General features: G+C 42.8%; 1 protein-coding gene across 3 annotated transcripts in view; it reads right to left on the reverse strand.

Annotated features, from left to right (window-relative positions):
• mob2a (MOB kinase activator 2a) overlaps positions 1-16,360 on the reverse strand; it is a 56,016-nt gene extending 39,656 nt beyond the window's left edge. Inside the window, exons 1-2 of one of the 3 annotated variants that reach the window (XM_029433742.1) lie at positions 15,802-16,360; positions 5,681-7,812 (exon numbers count right to left, since the gene is read on the reverse strand). In XM_029433742.1, the coding sequence (XP_029289602.1) occupies positions 5,681-5,745 (65 nt within the window). In that variant the 5' untranslated portion in view covers positions 5,746-7,812; positions 15,802-16,360. Of the gene's footprint in view, positions 1-4,785; positions 4,805-5,680; positions 7,813-15,801 lie in introns of those variants that run through there. The other 2 variants (XM_029433745.1, XM_029433746.1) reach the window with 2 other exon arrangements.
• Between the last annotated feature and the right edge of the window lie 3,409 nt (positions 16,361-19,769).

Here is a 19,769-nt window from a genome sequence, read left to right on the forward strand (position 1 = left end):
AAAAATGGGATTGAGAAATCAGTGTTTCTGTAGCATTGAATGATAAATCATGATTTGAATATCTAAATTAGCCTTCACTTAAAATCATAAAAGAATACTGAAAGAAAAAATGAATTAAAGACTGAGCCTCAGCAGAGAGAAGAACAGAACTATTGATCTCAGTGTCTGCCTCTGGCTGGTGGTGGACTGGTATTGCTGGTTTAATAGGGTCATGTGATACTGGACTGGAAAGAGCAGACAGAGCCCGTTGCAAAGGCAAAGGCCTGCAAGCGATGATTATGCAACAACAAGATCGGATTTCATGCTCATTGGATCTCTCTCTCTCTGTTCCCCTGTCTGCTTTCTCTTCTTCAAAACGTGTTCTTCTTTCATCTACATTTCTCTTCATGTCACAAACTGTCTGCTACATCTCTTTTTATTTTTTAAATTGTATCCTGTATTGTCACTTGCACACAGAGCTAAGTACGCAACCACCTCTCTTGGAAAAAAGTGAACTCATATGGCCTGCTAAAATCAATATGATTGACCAAACAAAGTTACCCAACTACTGACAGGTAAGCATTTCCCCTGCCTACAGCAGTCATGTGAACTGGACATGTGCTGCCCTCTTGTGGTAAAAAAAAGAAGACGCTACATCCAAATTCTGTTTCCAGCACCCCATCAGTTCTCCCTGAAGTCAAGCTGGAGTTGCAACACACAGATAACTGCATGCATTTTAAGACAGAAAGACGGAGAAGTCCTGAGCTGCGACTTGCTTACTAAGCCCAGAGATAGATGCAAACAATAGTGTCTGGCCATCACAAGGTTCAAACACACATTGGGATGTTCAAGGACATTTCAATAACTTTCAAGGTCGTTTTTATTTCATTTCCTTTGTTAGGATCCCTGTTAGCTTCATCAAAACAGATGCCATCCTCCTTGGGGTCAAATCGCACAACATAACTTTCAAAGGGTTATTTGGTGATTTAAAGCACCCACAACGTTACGTCACAGAGGCCTGATTGTTTTACTCATCGATAAAGTTTAGTTTTTATTATGTTTCCAAAGAAGTAATATCATGGCTCTTTCTTTTTAATTTTAAGTCCTGTGTTAACTTTTGTATCAGTATAGTGATACTTATGTTTAAAAACTGACTCTCAGCATCGCAGGAATGGACACAGATTAAATAAAAGTCAGTAATTGATTCAAGCCTGACAGCAGCAGACTGAATGACTGAATTCCAAATCCAAAAGATAAGAAAATGTGAAGTGACATTCCTTTTAATGTACTCAAATCTCCAGACTCGGCACAGAAAGCGTGCATTGAGAGCGTGGAGCATGTCCCTGCAGCTCTGAGCTGATGCTAGAAAAGGCCTCGGCCAGGTAGCTAAAGCCCACACTGAAAAAGGTTCTTGATCTCCAGATCACATACACATCACATCCCTCCAATATAAGAGAGAAAATAATATGGAATGGTCAGCTGCTAGGAGCAAAACAGAGAAGAAGCACAATGAAGAATTTATGAGCCTTATTAAAGTTTCTGGGATAGATAGGATAAGAAAACTCTTGCAATAAAAGTATTAAAAAGGAAAAATCCAACTTAAATCATAAACACAGTTAACAGCTTTAGAGAGCTTTTGTACATTTCCTAACCAGTTTTCTTCTTTGTTCGAGTATTTTTATGATCCCTATAGCAGTACATGACATAACATCACATCCGTTTCCCAGAGGCCACTTCACTTCACTGTCGAATTAGCAAATATAAAATATGGCACAAAGGCTAATTGCCAGTGTTCAGGAAGGCAGTGCAGCTGCACAGATTCAGAGTGGTTCTCACCAACAGTGAAGGGGACAACTAAGCGAGATGGAGGAGACCGAAACACAGAAAGAGACATGTGCAGCGGTTAGAGACAGCGTTCACGTTGCTGCTTTCTGATAAACCGCGGCTACAGAATGACAGACGCCCAGCTGGAGCATGTGTGAGGAAGGCAGCATTTCCTGTGTTTGTGCATCTCAATGTTTGCCTTCCCTTCAGCGCAACGAGTGACAAAGACTTCCTGCGAGCTCCTGCTCTAGACTCCCTGGACTGGCGGAGAGGCAGAACAATGAGGAGGAAAGGAGAGCACGTTACAGTACAGGGTGGGGCAGCAAGGGAGATAAAGGAATAGCACACACACACACACACACACACACACACACACACACACACACACAGTCTGAGAACAGATAACCGCAATAACGTCAAGTACAAGATGAAAAAGGGTAAGGACAGAGACCTTGTGACCTCCAAAATGTTAGCTTCCTCCGTTCATGCAGCGTCAGACTGCACCAAACTTCACTTTACAAATATCAAAGACAAAGCAACAAGGCTAACATTTTCTTAATATGAAAGAGTTCCTATCACCTCACGAGGTTACATGCAATCCCCAGTGATCATGAGAAATGTCCCATCTGCGTGCAGTGCACTGTATTCCTGCCCCCTCCCCTCCGGCCCTGAGCAACACATGAACTCATCAGAGCAGAGCAAAAACCCCTGACCCACTGTTCCTCTATGAGAGGAAACGGATGTGGGGAATGTATCTCACTTGTTCTCATTCTCTCTCACTCGCACACAAAATAAACGTGCAAACTGACGCATCATCTGAAGGTTGGGGGACAGAAACAGTTTACAGAGCGGATATTCAGCACACACATTTGAACACATATAGCCTCATCCAGAGCCACAAATTAGACATATTTCTATCGGTCGCTCTTGTCAAATCCTCGCTTTTGAGTCAGGAAGGTCACAATGACTCAGTATTGAATGTGTGATTAAAGGGGCATCCCACCTATTTTTGCTGGTGCTTTGAGACTACACATTTGCAAAACAAAGGCTACGTTACAAACTAAGCTATGGTTTTTGAAAGACATGAGCATTTATCAAGCAGGGCAAGTCCAATGAAAGATGCAATTTAGTTGCATTTTGGGAAATGTAGGATCCAGCGGGGGACATAACTAATAACTGCTATAGAAATATCAGAGGATTAGTCAATTAATCGTTTTGTTGATATAGTGAAACATGCCCACGGTGATGGATTCAAATAGCTTGTTGTATTTAAATCAACTGTTCAAACCCCTAAATATATTCTGTTTACTATCAGATATTGCAATGTTTAAGAATCTAAAAAGGGGACTAAAACAATTAACCCATTATCAAATCAGTTGCCAATTAATAGTTGCCGATAGAGGTGCAATTCCCTCTCAGCATTTAATCCATCTTCAACAAACCAAAGAGGAAAATTATAAATCCATTTCAACTGCACTTTTAAAAACAGCCATGTTTTCACATGTGGTATCTTTGTTTTGTAAATGTTACCAAGTCAAGCTCAGGGCTGCGATGCTGCACACAGAACAAGCGCCACTGTCAGCGTCAACGACCAGCACCAACTTGTTGCATAATAATTAGACAACACAGAGAACATTGTTGGCCGCTTCTCAAGCCCAACATAACCAGCGCTGCTCTGCAGAGGCAACATGAGGTGCTTGTGCAGAGGATGAAGAGAAGGGCAGAGTAGCAGAGGAGTGAACGAGGCAGACGATCAAGAGAAACAGTATGCAAACGACAGGAGGTCAGGAGTCATTTTTCACTTCACAGATCTTCTCCCTCCATTTCTCTTCGTGTAGCCTAATCTCTTCCATCTCACCTCCCCGAGCCGGCCAGCTCACTTAGCCTTATTTAACCAGCTAACGGCCGGTAATAAATCAGCAGCACACTCCTCTCACCTCTAATCTGTAGTAGCCTGATCTGCTCAGCACACTCCCCCTGATATATGACTCAGTCCACTCGGGCTTCCAGTGCGAGGCAGCTACTGTAGGTAGAAAAAACCTCGGTTGGGAGTACGGGTCAGACAGCAAGCAGAAAACAAGACCGGGAAGATAAAAGGATGAAACTGGGACGGAAGGGAAAGCAGAACAGACTTAGACTCCCCATTTTCTTCGCTTCCCAGCTGGAATCTACATCTTTGTCCAATATATTTGTCCAGTCCTATGTCATATATTTGGGATTTTTTGGAAGGAAGTCCTTCCCTTCCTTCCTTTTCCCTGGCTTCCTGGATTAAACTGTGGCAAAGTTTGCTGCTGGCTTCGCTGCCACACCTGGACTCCTCATAATACCCTGTGTTCACAGCCAGTCCTAAGTGCAGCCAGTTTTTAACATAGCTCCTAATGCTACCAGGCTGTTGGCTCAGTTGTTCACATTTATCAAGAGCAACCCAGCTCAGAGACCACCGGTGATTAAAAAGGCTTTTAGACACGTCATGTTTAACAGGTCTGCGGCCGGGAGCACAACAGAGAAGAAAAGCTGCTTGACTGTGTTATTATGAAGTACAGTGTGCTGTGTCTGAAGCCCTCTGTAAGCCCTCAGTCAGTCAGACTTATCCTTGTTCTCACACACACACACACACACACACACACACACACACACACACACACACACACACACACACACACACACACACACACACACACACACACGAGGGGATGTCAGAGGCCTTATAGGGGTCAAATCCTCTGTTGTCTTTTTGTGTTGTGTCCAGCCTTGAGCTGTTCTGACTCACTCCTGGGAGGCCCAGTCAGTGGCCCCCATAAAGTGACCCTAACCCAGCAGCGGAAATCAGACGACCCTGAACGCCAGCTCCCTCTCTGCTATCCCTTTGCCTTCATTTCAAGTCAAACTCTTCCCTCAAATACATCTCTCTCCTCCTCCACATCCTTTTTTTAGATGTGAAGCACCTCATGGAGCTAGCCTGAGACACGTACAAACACTCACATGTATAGCAGGGTGCAGAAGGCTGCGCACCGGTGTTAGATCTGCAGATGAAGAGATGCTGATGTTGTGTCGTTCAAGCAGAGAAAGTAATAACTGTTGCAGTTTTAAAATTTGGAATGTTAATCAGACTAAACAAGAAGTTTTAATCCATCTCCGCGGGAGCTAGTGTAGTGTGACTGGGATGTTCATCAACATCTTGACTTAAACATTGCTTTGTAAAACAAAAAAAGGTAACAAATAAATACATTTATACATTAACTGAATCACTGTTTATTAGTAAAAAAAAAAAGATCTTCAAAATTAACAGGAATTACATTTCAAACTTTTTTAATGCAGAAACAAATTGGTCAAAACTTAAACAAGAATTTAAATTCCAGTATATATTATACAAACATAGAATTAAATTGAATAGATCAGCCGGATCCAGCTAGTTGAGTCAGTATCACCCAGATATCATATATCGGTACATACATTATATCGACTGGGTGTGGAATCAATTACAGTGTGTGTGTCTTTCCTTTAAGATCGTCCCACATCAGAGCTACACCCTCCTCCCATCTATCCATCTATCTATCCATCCATCATCATCTATCCATCTATCCATCTATCCATCTATCTATCTTCACATGCTGTGCGCTTCATCCCTGGCTTGGCTGTCACAGTGGCAGGAAGTTGAGGAAATGTACAGGCCATATGGGAAGATTGGAGCTATACGGTGGGGTTGTCAGCAGACACATATGAAACATATGGCTGCTGGTGCTGGCCTGTCAGCTATTAAGCCTTTTATATTGTGGCCTCTCTCTAATCTTACTGACTGCTGTTTCATTTCTCTCCTTAACTGCAGCCACATGTGCTATGCGAGTGTTAACACACATATGAATGTACAAACACTCACAGGAAATCCTTCTTCAGTTGTATCTCTTCCGATGGGTTTGCTGCACTTTGGTCTTTGCTCTTCATTCCTTCTCTTCTGCAATGCCAGCTTCTTGCTTAAGCCTGTACAACAAACCTCAAAAACAACACACCTCACCACGCCCTGCTCATGTATTACAGTCATTAGTAGCACCTGACTACTTTCAGTGCATTGTTTCTTCCTAAGCAGGTCAGGCAGTAAGATAAAGTCCATTTCTCTCTTCGTTTTATTTTGTTTCCTGGCACACGATTATTACATGGAACTACTGCTCCCTCCTTACTGATAGTGAAGAGCGTTATTGTAAATGTTTACTGGTAATGTTGACGACCTGGGAATGTACCTTTCCCCTAGTCATGCATTTATTGCTAGCCTCTCAAAGAAGAAGCAGCAGCTAAACTACTAAAACGCCTCAGTGTCACTTAAATCAAACGAATGAGCCAGAAAGTGAGCCGGACAATAAATAGATTGAATAAGAGACACACTGTACCCTGTTAACTGCGTACTACTTATCATGTGCTCCATTCCAGTTCTTCCCAGTTTTTAAAGTGAAGAAAACTCTTCATGGATTGTGCACAACAGAAGGTTAAGAGGGGTAACGAGGCAATCAGGATGCACACCACACTTGGCATCATTTTTACTTCCTGTCCAACGCTGCTAAAAAAGGTTGCGATGCTCCCCCACTCCCAGTACAGTAGGAACATCCTCATATTTACATTTATCATTTTCAATATGAGGGTTCACATCATCATCTACACTTGACTATTTGTGCACTCTTCTTCCTGTCCTTTATTCTCAGCATGGGCTCCGCTACAATTCCTGTAATCCCATTTAGAGAGGGTATCCATGGAACAGGGCTGATCCATACGTACACAAACACTAACATGCGTACACACAAAAATGCAAAGTAGCACACACCTACACACACATGTAACAGCCAGGGGGGATGGGGGTGGATTGTGGATTAAAGGGAGATAAAGAAAATAGCAGGATGATGAGGACCGAAGAAAGTTTGAGAGGAAGAAATGAGGGAGAGGAGGAGTACAGCCTCAAGTACGGAGATGAACTTGGCTCCCTGAAGCGTGTGTGCTTTTAAAGTGTGCGTGTGTGTGTGTGTGTGTGTGTGTGTGTGTGTGTGTGTGTGTGTGTGTGTGTATGTGTGTGTGTGTGTGTATGTGTGTATGTGTGTGTATGTGCGTGTGGCTTGCATTGCCTCTCTAATCCAATTACAGTTCAGACCAGCCTAGCAGCCTAGCCTCAGCCACCAAGGACAAACCAAGCTAGCTTACACCAATGCTAGCAGCCCACCGGCTCTGCACAGATTTAGCAGCTCACCGCTCAGCCGAAGCCTCGCCCAAGGGTGCTGACCACATCCTAGTGAAACATAAATAAAACCAGAATTAAAGGCTTCCTCCTGCAAGACAAATTAGGTCTCTTATCTCACTGGTTGAATCAGGACCTACACTCAAAATCTTGAGTTTTGGGAATCAGAGAAGGTCTCCAATGTATTTTTGTTTCTCTCTCCATCTGATGGCTTACCTCCCTTTCTAGCCTGCACACAGCTCCAAACTCCATCTCTCTTTCTGTTACCGGTGGCCAGTGGCCCCCGCTGTTAAATCTCACTCTCTGTCCTCTATTGCAGACCTCTGCTGTTTCTAATCTAGCTCTCTGACCCACGTCGCCTCTTCCCATTTATCTCCATATCTCCCCCTTCACCTCTGTGCCACTATCGCTTCCCTCACTCTTCCCCCGCACTTTCTATATCCACCTGCTGCTTTCTTTCTTATCAGCTGCCCTCTCTTCCTCTGTCTGCTCTTTCTTTTTCTCTGGTGTTTTCAATTTGCAATGCTCCGGAACTCCATCCCCCCATTTTTCGCTTTACATATCATACCCCAATCATCTCAATCATTGGTCCGGTTTGTGTGTTGGTTAGCCGGATAACTGAAAAACTTGTGTGGGGGGGGGGGGGTCCGTGCTGTCGCTGTCTGGGCTGGATGAGGTCCGTGCGACAGGGGGGACGCGTGCGTGGTGCGGCTTCTATTTAGTTCTCTCCTCTCCTTTCTTCCGCTCTGTAGACGTGTGCACGTGTGTGTGTGCGTCAGGTGCGAAGCCCCGCCCTTCGCAAAACGGAGCAAAGGAAAGAATGTGAATGCGCAAAGTAGACAGTACAAACTGAAACGTGCACATAAATTAGATCAATAGCATAAGCGTTTAGTTTATTTAATAAAAGAGACCTGTTCAATGTGAAAAGTGAGTTGCGAATTTAAAAAAAACACCCCTCCAAGACAATGGTAGGGGAAACACTGGTAATATAATGGAGGCGCCTCTCCTCGTCCGTAATAAATAGGGCCTCTACTCAGAAGACAGAAGAGATTTTAGATAATGAGCCTTGTTAACTCACTAAGTAATAATATCTGATATTGTGCCACTTTATTTGGCAATACCACCCCATTTACTTCAATATATTCAGAAGCTGCCCTCTTATGATGAAATATAATGACACAGAAATGTCATACTTGCATACATACAAGTGTAAATTAATAGATTATCAATCCAAAAAAGAAAAGATATCATTAAATGTAACTTGCAGCCAAAACTGAATCTGAAAGACGACAACTGTTCTGCAGAGTGTCCCTGTGGGTGGGTGGGTGTTTGGCAACAACAACAACACTAAATTCTGCTGCAGGGGGCTCAACTTATTTTAGCTGATCTCAAGACAGCTCTCGCTGGCAGCGGTCCATGACTATGATACTCTCCGACAGAACAGTAGCTGCTCCCAGTCCTTTTACTGAAAGGAACCAGCAAAGTCCAGTTTTGACCAATAACAAGAGACAGAAGGGGAGTGAGAGAGAGCAGCTGATTAGTCATGACTGTTCCTGTCAGTCTTTTCTTTCCCCCTGTGCGTCCATCTGATGGTAGTACCAGTTGTGTGCGCTGGGCAAGGCAGGCCTGGCCAGAGCGTTACGAAAGAGCAAACACATTCGGAGCCACTCTCCTTCCACACAGTGACTGTGACAGACGACAGTCTGTCCCAAATGAGCAGAACATCATTTGAAAGCACTAACAAAATGGAGCTGAAGATCAATTAATCTCCAAATATAAAGTCACATTATGTGAACAAAGAGGTCTATTGTGTATCTAAGTGGTTACCCTCCATATACACATGAGGACAGCAAGCTCAGGTATTGAGTTGGTTTACATTTGCGACCTCTTGATCCATCACAGTATTACGTTGCACCATTCTCGCACAGCGTGCACTGTCCTAAGGCTTTTGAAACCTCATCTTTGCTCAAACATACTGGCAAAAAGGGGGCCAAAACACCACACCTAGCAAGAGTTTCCATTTCAAGTGCTCGCGAAAGTGCTTAATACAGCTGTGCGTGCATGCATTCGGATTCTCCAATTATCCACTTGTGCATATTCAGTGAAAAGCAAACTGCCGAGTCATTCTGGTATCACGTTCATTTCTGGGCCTCTCTGCTCTGAGTCCCTGCCTCAGGGAAAGGGAAGGGAAGACAGGGAAGTCGAGAGGCGTCTCGAGAGACAAGCCAGAGAGTACAGCAGTATTTACTCAGGAGAGTGTGTGTGTGTGTGTGTGTGTGTGTGTGTGTGTGTGTGTGTGTGTGTGTGTGTGTGTGTGTGTGTGTGTGTGTGTTCTTGTACCCAACCTATTTGCATACTCAAAAGGCATTCAATAGAGCCTTTCTTACTCCCTCAATGATGCACACTGATGTCCTAAAAACACTCCATGATACAGCATTGTGCTTTTAAGCCTGTACAGGGCTCACTTAAAATTGGTTCAGACCTTTTTTTAAGACACCAGCTAGTTGAAAACATGATGGTGCAATATTTTAACCAATTAACCTTAAACTAGTTGTTAGATTTGTAGTTTTAAGCAATTTAAGGAACGATACGGTAGTTATTTCTGTATTGACTACAAACACTTCTCTCTGGAGCTGCTGGTCGAGGTTGTTACTAGATCAACTACTTGCTCTAGGTGTCACCTTCCTGTGAAACCCGAAGTCATCGACACCTCTGACATAGAACAGCTGAGCTTTTACGGTGCGGCGACGACCCCGCTGCTCACCTTTTCGCAGATTAGAGTTAAAAAAGGGGCGCTGATGTCAGAGATGGGCATGAGGATTTGTTTGTTATAGACTCTTAACCCCTCCAGCTTTGCTTTCCAACATTTCCTTCTCTTCCTCAAAACAGCATTATACAGCTTGGACAATACTACTCTGCATATAGGCTTTCCTTCAACATAGTCAGCTCCGAAAACTGATAACACCCTGCTACCTCTTGCTGTTAAACATTTCTCGGAGAGGGCTGAGGCTGCCCTGGGCCTGTTCAACGCTGCCTTGCTCTCTGCGGCTGAACAGTCCAGCAAGTCATGCAAGCACGCAAACGTCTCTGCACATCAGCGTCCCAGGAGGGAGGGGGGGGGACGACGACGACGGTATTAAATGGAGAAAGAGACAGATAGAGAGAGAGTGAAACAAAGCCGAGCCAGGGAGTGAGAGACAGAGTGAGTTGGAGGGCTGAAAGTGACTAAGATGCCCTTTCTGGGGAGTAAACAAACCAACTAGCCTTCTTGTCATCCAGCCAATCCCTTATCACGGCAGCGCAACATGGTAGAATAGCCAGAAGCACGCGGCCGAGCCCAACACTAGGCCTCAGCTCCATTAAAGCAGGGGAGAGTTGATCTTAGCTTCCTTCAACTCCGGCACATAAACCAATGATGAGAGAAATATATCAATCTCTGTATGATTGATTGCAATTCAATAGAAATTCCCTGCAATAAATACTGATTGAATATTTGTTGTTGAACCAACGGTATGGCATCGTTTGAGGTGTATTTTCTCCCCCTTGTAAGTAAATGGAGGTGGGCAATCTATTATATCAATGTCTGTAATTTTCACAGAGTTGAGTGAGAATCTGATGGTCGTCAATGTTTCTGTGACATTAGAAACTTCATTAGTACTTATTGCAGGACGACTAAATTGGATTGCATTGCATTTAACAGGGGTTCATATTGTTCTGATCATTGACTGATACAACCATAGTTAAGCTTAGGCCTCTATAGGAAGTTTGGGACACTTTTATCACCAGCTTAACTCCAGTATTGAAACTTTAAACACAATGATGCACCAAACACCATCAGTCAAAGGAAGTCACTTTTGCAACCGATGTGAGCCATGGGTGTCATTTTTCTCAGGGTTGGTTGCTGTGGCGAGCCGATGCGTCTTCATATATTGGGCTAACTGCCACCCACAACACAAGGCGAAATAGTTAAGCTACATTGTCACTTAAGGTTTGGCTGGCTTACGTGGCCTTAAAAAGTCTTGGCCCAGGCTGCCTAGGGTGTGTAGTCGTAAAGCAACTTCAGCGCCAAGCACAATAAATTGATTCTTAATAGAGTGGGGTTCTCACTGTGGGCTTTGACACATGAAGAGCCAACAGAAGATGTTTTCACTGTAACAGTAACAAGCTAGTAAAGAGCTCCATCCAAACCATCTCTCTGGCAGACACAGAGACCTTCTGCTAAGCTGACACTGCCCTCAGGTCGGCCCTCAAAACAGAACAGTGTACCAGAGAAATACTGCGGATGATTGTAATGCTAGAAATAAAGACAACAAAGTCAGACTCCCTCCCAGTCTAGGCCACACAACACGGTGACAGCGTTGGTTAGTTTCTATTCTAGAGCAGGTGACTTTGAGATGATGTCTGCTCATCTGTCACAGCCTATTATCAGCATCTGCGGTGCGAGCAGCGGAAACAGCCACCTGGGCTGAGACTTTGTGCAATAGTGTGAGACTGTGTGTGTCTGTGCATGTGTGTGGTGGAAAAGGAAATAAGGCAATGAGGCTGCATGAGGAAAGCAGTGTGCAAAATCCCCATTGGGAACATCTACATATGCACGCAGAGCAAGTCAGAAGCATGAAAGGAATATTACTCAAACACGCACTCAGAATGAAACTCCAACCACCTCCACCCTAAATGCTACCACACAGTTTCTCATGCTTGGGTTCAGGAACGCATGTAGAGATCGGTTCATACGCAAATAAAGGGATTTCTTTGTTTGAAAGACATCATTTCTTTAGACCATTTTACTGGAATACGGTTGCTATGAATCTGCTTGTATATGCAGATTTGCAGACACCAGTAAATATTTACTGTGCGACGACAACACATTTTTTTTTGGTGTGAGCCACAGACCTGGCGTTGTCCTAATTCTCGCTAACTCTCGTTGTCAGCTGCAGCAGTGCTTGGTTCATGTTGACGTTTTTAAGATCAGACTTCATAGTGCCCCAAACAAAATGCCATCTGATTGAAGTTGTTCTTGGTGACGTTTGAAATGTTGAAATAGCCTCTTTAAAAAGTGCAAAATTGTAATTTAAATCAGGAAATATAAATAAATATTTGTTTTTTTTACAAAATACAAATCTGATTACCTAGCTCTAGTCATACTTAGTTGCTTGCAGAAAAACATCATGTTTAAAACAAAGATTGTCTTCTCAAATACGAGAACGTGACCAAAACAAACAACAAGCAGGCCCTTAGTTATTGGAATCTTTCGTATTATTCCTTGCATTACTCCAACGATGCATGATAATGATACGCTGCCTATATACCATTAAGTCACTGCTAAGTGTACATTAATTCTAACTCTTGCTCGAGTCAGCGGCGCTCCACTTAGCTGCTGTAGTTTCCATTCTCTCGCTCTTCGTTCAGCATTACCAATCCATCACTCAAAAGCAAGGGGATTAAACATCTGTCAAAGTCTGCCCATTTTGCCCAGCAGGAAAAGGCACATTTAGGCGTCTCGCATCTCTCCAGTGATTTTAACGTCCTGTTTGACTCTGAATCCAGGCAGATGAGAACATTCGGCACTGAAATAATGCGCTCCGTCCAAAATAAATACACAGATATACTGAATGTAGTTCGCAAACACATTCTTACGAACATTTTAAGAGGCAAGCACATGCGTGACACACACCAATAAAATACACAAAAAGTGTATTTGAAGCCTCCTGCTGAAAGCCCTCAAATAAATCTGCTCTTGCGAAATTGTCATCCACCATAAGCCCTCATATCATTTTCTATATATCTCCTTCACTCAATCTATCCACCATTAGTAGGCCGTCATCTGCTAGACCGCCATTTGGTTCCCTGTGGAGCTTCATCCTTCCTATCAACTACTACATCCCCCCCCCCCACACCTAATTTCCCCTATTTTTCTCCCTAATCAACCATTCAATCAAGAGCATTCATATCCACTTCCTCCATCGGTCAAAAACCTGCCGTCTCCCATTCATCCTTCCCTTTAGATCACAGTGCCTTTCCTTCATCAGTCACTCCTCTTTCATTCATCACACCTTCCTTTCTCTCTCTCTTCATTTGCACATTTCTCCCCAAATCAGCTGCTTTCACCACCCGGTCACTCTTTCTTCCATCATCCTAAATCACCCTCTCTCTCTCTCTCTCTCTCTCTCTCCCTCTCTCCCTCTTTCTCTCCTTATTCTTCACTCCCTCTCCTCACTTCCTCCCTCCATCAGTCCCGGCTGTGGCGTCCTTCACCCTGGGTCTGAATTCAGAGTGATTACATGCTTGGTTAACTCATTCATGGCCTCCACTCTGTCAGTGACGCACGTTGGACGCAAGGCCGTTTGCTTTCTATGCATTCAGCTCACATACACACCTAACCCGCATTATAAACAGTAGCCAATGTGCAGCTTTAACATGAAGGTAAACACAAATTCTCAGCATGGAGAAACACCATCAGTCTTGATTGAGGGCATTACATCTAAGTAGACACTTTGTTGATACCCTACTAAACTTGAATAACTTAGATTATATATACGCATGAAGGACTTATTTACTCAACAAAAAAAGATTTAACATCTTATTTGAAAATGTCAATTAATACAAACTGCATTTAGTAGCCTCCATGATAATCCTGACAAGCAGTGGCCTTATATTTTACTCTTACTGTACGTGGCTCTTCGCTTTTCTCACCTCCTCTAAGACCAACACGTAACTGGGTGTTGCTTTTGAATTCCTAACAGATCACTAAGCAAACCAGTTTAGGTCTGACAGCTCCAACTGTTTTGGCAGAAAAGTATTATTATTTCATGCGAGTGAGAGAAGGGAAAAAGGAAGAGGCGGTGAAGACCTATAAATGGCATTTACAACTAAGAACTGAGACAAGTGAAAGCGAAAACCATTAACCAAAACCAGGAAAACTGGTGTCAGAAGGAGGAGGACGCTTGAGAAAAATCCAAAAGAAAGCTTTCAGGGAGTGAACAACACCTCTACCAAAAGAGCACAATTCCTTTGTTTGCAACTGCTTAATGTGTTCAAGATTATGCTAGTCTATGTGAAATAGGTAGTAATACCAAAAACACATGATATCCTTTCTCAAGGTCATCCAAATTTACCGTCTACCAAGATTGGATGAAATGTGTGGCTAAAACAGACTGTTGTAAAAAAGAAAAGAAAAGAAATGGTGGACAATTTGTGTTGTGCAAATATGAGCGAGACAAGATCGATAGATAATATAAAATATTTTTTGCTCGTACGCCTCAGTTCAGGAGTTAAGACTGAGAATGTTAACAATTAACAGTTTTAAGTGACAATGAGTTGGTGTCTTCCGCACCCCATACTCATCTTTGCCAACTACTTAACTTCCTGCTAAATTTCATTGACGCATTTTAACTATTTTCTCAGATATCCTGCTAACTAATTGAGAGACAGACCAGAGGTAATAGTTAGTAAACACCAGTACTCTGCATCGTTATCTCTCAGCCAAAAGGTTACGACGTGTAGAAGAAACACCCCTGATAACATGCCTCCACCCTTCCTCATCTCCGATCTGCTCACAATTGGCCAGCCAGCTAGCCAACCTGATAACCAGCAACAATAACAAAAAATTCACAGCGACACACACACACACACACACACACACACCTTACTGTGCAAATCCAAACCAAGATCTGATGTTTTCCTTTTTGGAGAGATACCTGGTCCCATTGTGCTTCAGATTTACCAATGTTCATGAAAATGTGTTGATAAAGAATAATAAACACATCTTGGCCTGGAATTTCATTGAGTCCCTCCTTTACTTACAGGCAAATATGACTTAGATTCTGACTGGACAATCTAATGCCTTTACATTGCAAATACTTAAGTAAATACAAGATAACATATCTGAGTTCTTCAATAGCAGACTGGGCTGGTCATGGATGTCACGTTAATCCTGAATACAACGATCATGGCCTGAATGTATGGCTGTATAGCAGGTGTCAGACAGGTGTATCAGCAGTACTGACCACCAGATCTCACCCAAACCCATGACTCGCGCCAGCATCATCAACTTCTTTCAGGTGTCACCTGCACCATCATGGCAAGAAATACAGCTTAAACAAGTGAACTGTGCACCTCGTCTATTGTGTTTCAGTGGAATGATTTACTGCCATCAACCAACATTTATTTATATTTCTCGAAGGTACCTATTTCACAAGTATGAGAGCAGTATAGCTCGTTGACACCCTGTTGTGTGCGCATTAGGTAACGTTAAGTTAGCATGACAGCTAACGGTAGGTCCCGTGCACCTTGCACAGGAAATAAACTAAAACCGGGCATAGCCGCGTTAGCAAGACTGACAGGCTGCTAACGTTAGCGCATTTACTGAGTTAATCATTCCTATAAATAGGCTCCCTGTACAGCAAAGTGGCGTCTACAGAGATGTTCTCACAACCTAATCTGGGCACTGCCACCGTTGGCTAGATAGCTGCAGGCCCAAAAAATACCGCCTGGCCCGGGGTAACAGGAGGCTGGTTCACCGTTAGGGACCGTTGCCAGCTTTGCTACCAAGCTAGCATCGCAGAGCTAAGCTAAGCTAGGCAACAGGATACCCGCTTGTGGGCATATTAATGTATTAAAGTTGAAATGTATCAGTATTGAACACGACAGTGCGCCTGTCTAATGCTGACTGTGGTGGTGACAGCTACTGTGCGGTGAATTTGCAGCCAGCATCAGAAAGACTGCGCACTTGACCTAAGAGAGGAGAGTAAAGCTGGCTAGGCACGTTAGCGGTCTGTACTCACCCCATTAACCAATCCATGGCGCTGTTTGTAGCTAGCTTAGCTAACGTTAGCTGGCAGGGGATGAATCCACCAGGAGCTGGAGGCGACCCCCTAGTTTATCCAGCCACCACCCTTGCTGCCCTGGCTGCCTGGCCACAGAGTCCCGTCGCTCTCCCCGGGGCCCGTGTCCCTCCCAGCTGCTGGATCCTGGCCGGTCAAACACAAACGCCGTTAAACTTTGAGCGATTGTCCTTGTTTTGATCCTCAGCTGGCTCGGATCATGAAGTGGCAGTAACACAGTCAGATCAGTCTGTTAGCTGGTAGCGGGAGTGCAGCATTGAGTGACTTTGAGCATGAAGGCGAGCAGAGGAGCGCGGGGCAGCGGTGTGGGTCTGCCTGGTGTCCGGTGTGCAGTGGCGCCGAGTGAGGCTTGTCTGTTCGGGATGCCGCTGGTCAACTCGGTAACCTCTGTCATGAAGCCTTGTATGGCTACCGTGCTAGCTGACAGCCTGAACCTCCACTTGAGCTGCTGCCTTCTGAGCGAAGTCTAAATCGGAGTCCGGAAGTAAACACAGACCCGACCCACTCTGTCTCTCCTGTGCGTAAAATGCGTGTCACACAGTGTTGTATGAACATGGATGTAATGGGAGATGTAGTGAGCACGTTATAAATGGGTAATGTCATGTTGTTTATACTTTAAATAATTGTTCTAACACTAAAGACTTAAACACCTTAATCGGAACATGATCATCTTATTCTTGGGCAGTGGTGCCCAACCTCGTGGTAATATACCCCTAAGGATCCCAAAGATATAAGGGATCTGCAGAAATATATTATAACATCAGAAAAATACAGTAAAATTCAATTGAGACAAATCAGAGAGAGAAAACACTGCTGAAAACCTATGGTCACACACAATTCATAACCTGATGATAAAATGTCTACTTGTGATGAGGGTTCACAAGTAGACATTTTATCCTTTTCCATCTCATCATATCTGATATGTGGACGTGCACCATGTGTTTAAAGACAGGCTCTTCCACTATCATTAATTTGTTTTGGGCATGGAAATTAAGATATACATGTTTTTAATCTATTTTACCAAGGCTTGACAGACCAAGCATTGCAAGCCACTGTTTTGGTAATTAGTTAAGCAGGTCCTGCTGTATCAGCGACAATAATGAGCTTAATTATATTAGTCAGTATTGTGCTCACATGATGCACATCCTATGGTGAAGTTGTAATCAGTCCAGTCATTACAAACTAAATGACACATAGTATTACTCCAGTTAAGGAGTACTGATAGGTCTCAGGTTCTGTGGGCATTTAATGCTGCCATGTACAGTGTGCCACTGTTGTTAATGAGAATCTGAGATGACACAATGTACAAAAACAATGCACCCTATCGTAGGTTTGGGGTCAGCACATTTCTTTCACCAAGGCCAACCAGTTAATCTGTCCATGTCTTTTCATTTAGTGAGCCTGCTGTAGTTTTCTTCATTATAACATATGGAATAGATCAAACCGTCCAAACTAAACCAAGATAAATGTCATTGGAGGCCATAAATCTCAACAGGAAGGCATTCATGTGCACTGACCCCTCATTGTGAACCTGTGCAAGCAGGGCCGTTACAGTAATGACCCATGTATCACTGGCTAACATATACTATCAGCTATACTGCTCTGCTTGTTCTAAGACACCGACTGTCCAGAGGCAGAAGAGTGTTTTTTATGTACTCACCCACTTAAAAGTCTTTAGTTAACTGACAACCTGCGTGCCATTCAATACTTCATTAAGTCAGGTAGGATGACATTTGATCAGCTAGTATACATTTCAGTAATCCAAAGTGCTGACACCTTTTTTGCCTGACTGGTCCCACTGTGAGCATGCCACTTTATCAGTCACTCTGTATACTGACAAATAGTTCTTAAACAGTTGAATAATTAATAAACAGAAATTTGATTTCCAACTCCTTTGATAATTGATTCATTATTAAAGTCATTTAGGCTACCGAGCAAAACAGTGCTGGTTTCAGTTGATCAAAAGTGAAGGTTTGCTGCTTTTCTCCTTTTTTTGTGATTGTAAAATGTTTAGGTTTTGGACTGTTGGTTGAACAAAACAAGGAATTGGAAGAGACATTGAGCACTGAGAAATTGTGATGAGACTATTTTCTGCCCATTTATTTATGAAGCAATGAGACGGAAACACAATTGATGGATTAGTCAATAATGAAATTAATTGATTGGCACAGATGATTCATTTTTTTACGAGCTACTGTATCTGAATCGTCCAGGTGACCACACAGGGATTTTTATCATTTGACTTTTTTTCAATTTAGGGGTTATATTCTTGTCCAATCTTATAATTCTAATAATTCATCATGTACCCCTACCTTAACCATTTATAGTTTTTAATAGCTCTTTCCCTTCTTCCATTCCCCTTTCACCCATGTTCCACTTTACTAAAACCATCAATCAGACAGATGCAGTTTGCAAAAGATGTGATCAATATGTTCTTTGGTCTGCAAAAATGACTGGTCTCTTCTCTTCCTGTCGGCCTCTCTCTGAGAGACCATTAAAGCGAGACGTATGGTCGTCATCAAGTACTGACAGTCCTCTCTTCCCTCTTCTTTTTCTGCCTCACCCTCTCCTCCCTAGTTCCTCCTCCATTCCTCCACTCAGCATCCTCAGGCTTCTATAAATAACAGTAGCACACAGGTGACGGAGAGGGCATTAAGAATAGGAGCCCTGTTAACAGGAGGCAGAGCCACATGATTGGCTCGATGACACACCAGCGCCCCGATGGCCGCCAATCAATTCACAGAGAGGCGGAGTTACAGCGATGATTGACAGGAAGCTGGTGGAATATTCTAATCTGGTGTAATGCTGTTACCAGCCACATGGGGGCAGTGTGGGATATTTGTTCACTCTAGGCCTGTGCAGACAGAGCACTGCATTTAGTTTCAGTTATTTTAAATTCTATAAGACTCAGCTGGTCCAGATTCTGTGGCAAGAGTTGTCTTCCACTCAGGAACAAAATGGAGAGAGTCCCTGTTAGAAATCACACTTTTTATTTCCTGATACTGTCCGATACCAGTCAGTTCCACATAGGGTTCATGGATTTTAAAGCAAAAAGATTGGTGTCAGATCAGAGTTTAGGGATCATTCCTATGCGAGTAAGGAATGAGACCATAACTTGACAATCTCTAGGGGTTGGTTCATCCAAATGAAAATATATTTTGTGTTTAGTATGTACAGGCAAGGTTAAAGAAAGGCTTGAAATGATCAAGCAATCATTAAAATATCTTTGCATTCATCTGCATATTTGTAGCTTCACAACTTTAATATAAATAGACTAGAATTGACAGTATCAGATTTTTGTTTTCTTTTTACCTCAAGGTTAATTTAGCCTGGCAGACAGTTCTGTTTTAATTTATTCAAGTTTTGAGATGCAGGTTTCAGATATTTCTGCCCGCTTATAGTACAATAGAGGTCAATGGAATTTAATTTGTGGGGCTTGATGCATCTAAAAGAAATGTGTATTAATTAAGTTATTAATATAATTAGTAGTTTCTAATCATTGTTATCCACAAAATTCTTTGAAAACAGTTTCCATGAGAACATGTCTTCTACATAAGAGACAATGCCCTATGAAAATCCCTGCGAAAACTAATAACACTATTTTCTGGGATTACTGTGGTGGAAGCAGAAATCTCAGAAACTGATATCTTAAAACCTGAGAAAATAAAAACAAAATGTTTTGCATGGCAGAAAAAAGCTGTTTTTATAATTGAACCAACATATTTAACTATTAAGTGTTCTTCTTGTGCATTTTGACATTATGTTTGTTGATATAGAAAAGAAGCATGGCAATACCATGTTTTGTTATCTTTGAAAATGATGCTTCACAATAAAAAAAAACATTTGAAACAAAGAAAAAAAGTTCAGTATCGGCACTGATAGTCCAATTCATTCTGCCTGTGCATCCC

This window comes from Cottoperca gobio, chromosome 6 (genome assembly GCF_900634415.1).
Source record: "Cottoperca gobio chromosome 6, fCotGob3.1, whole genome shotgun sequence".
Lineage (NCBI taxonomy): Eukaryota > Metazoa > Chordata > Actinopteri > Perciformes > Bovichtidae > Cottoperca > Cottoperca gobio.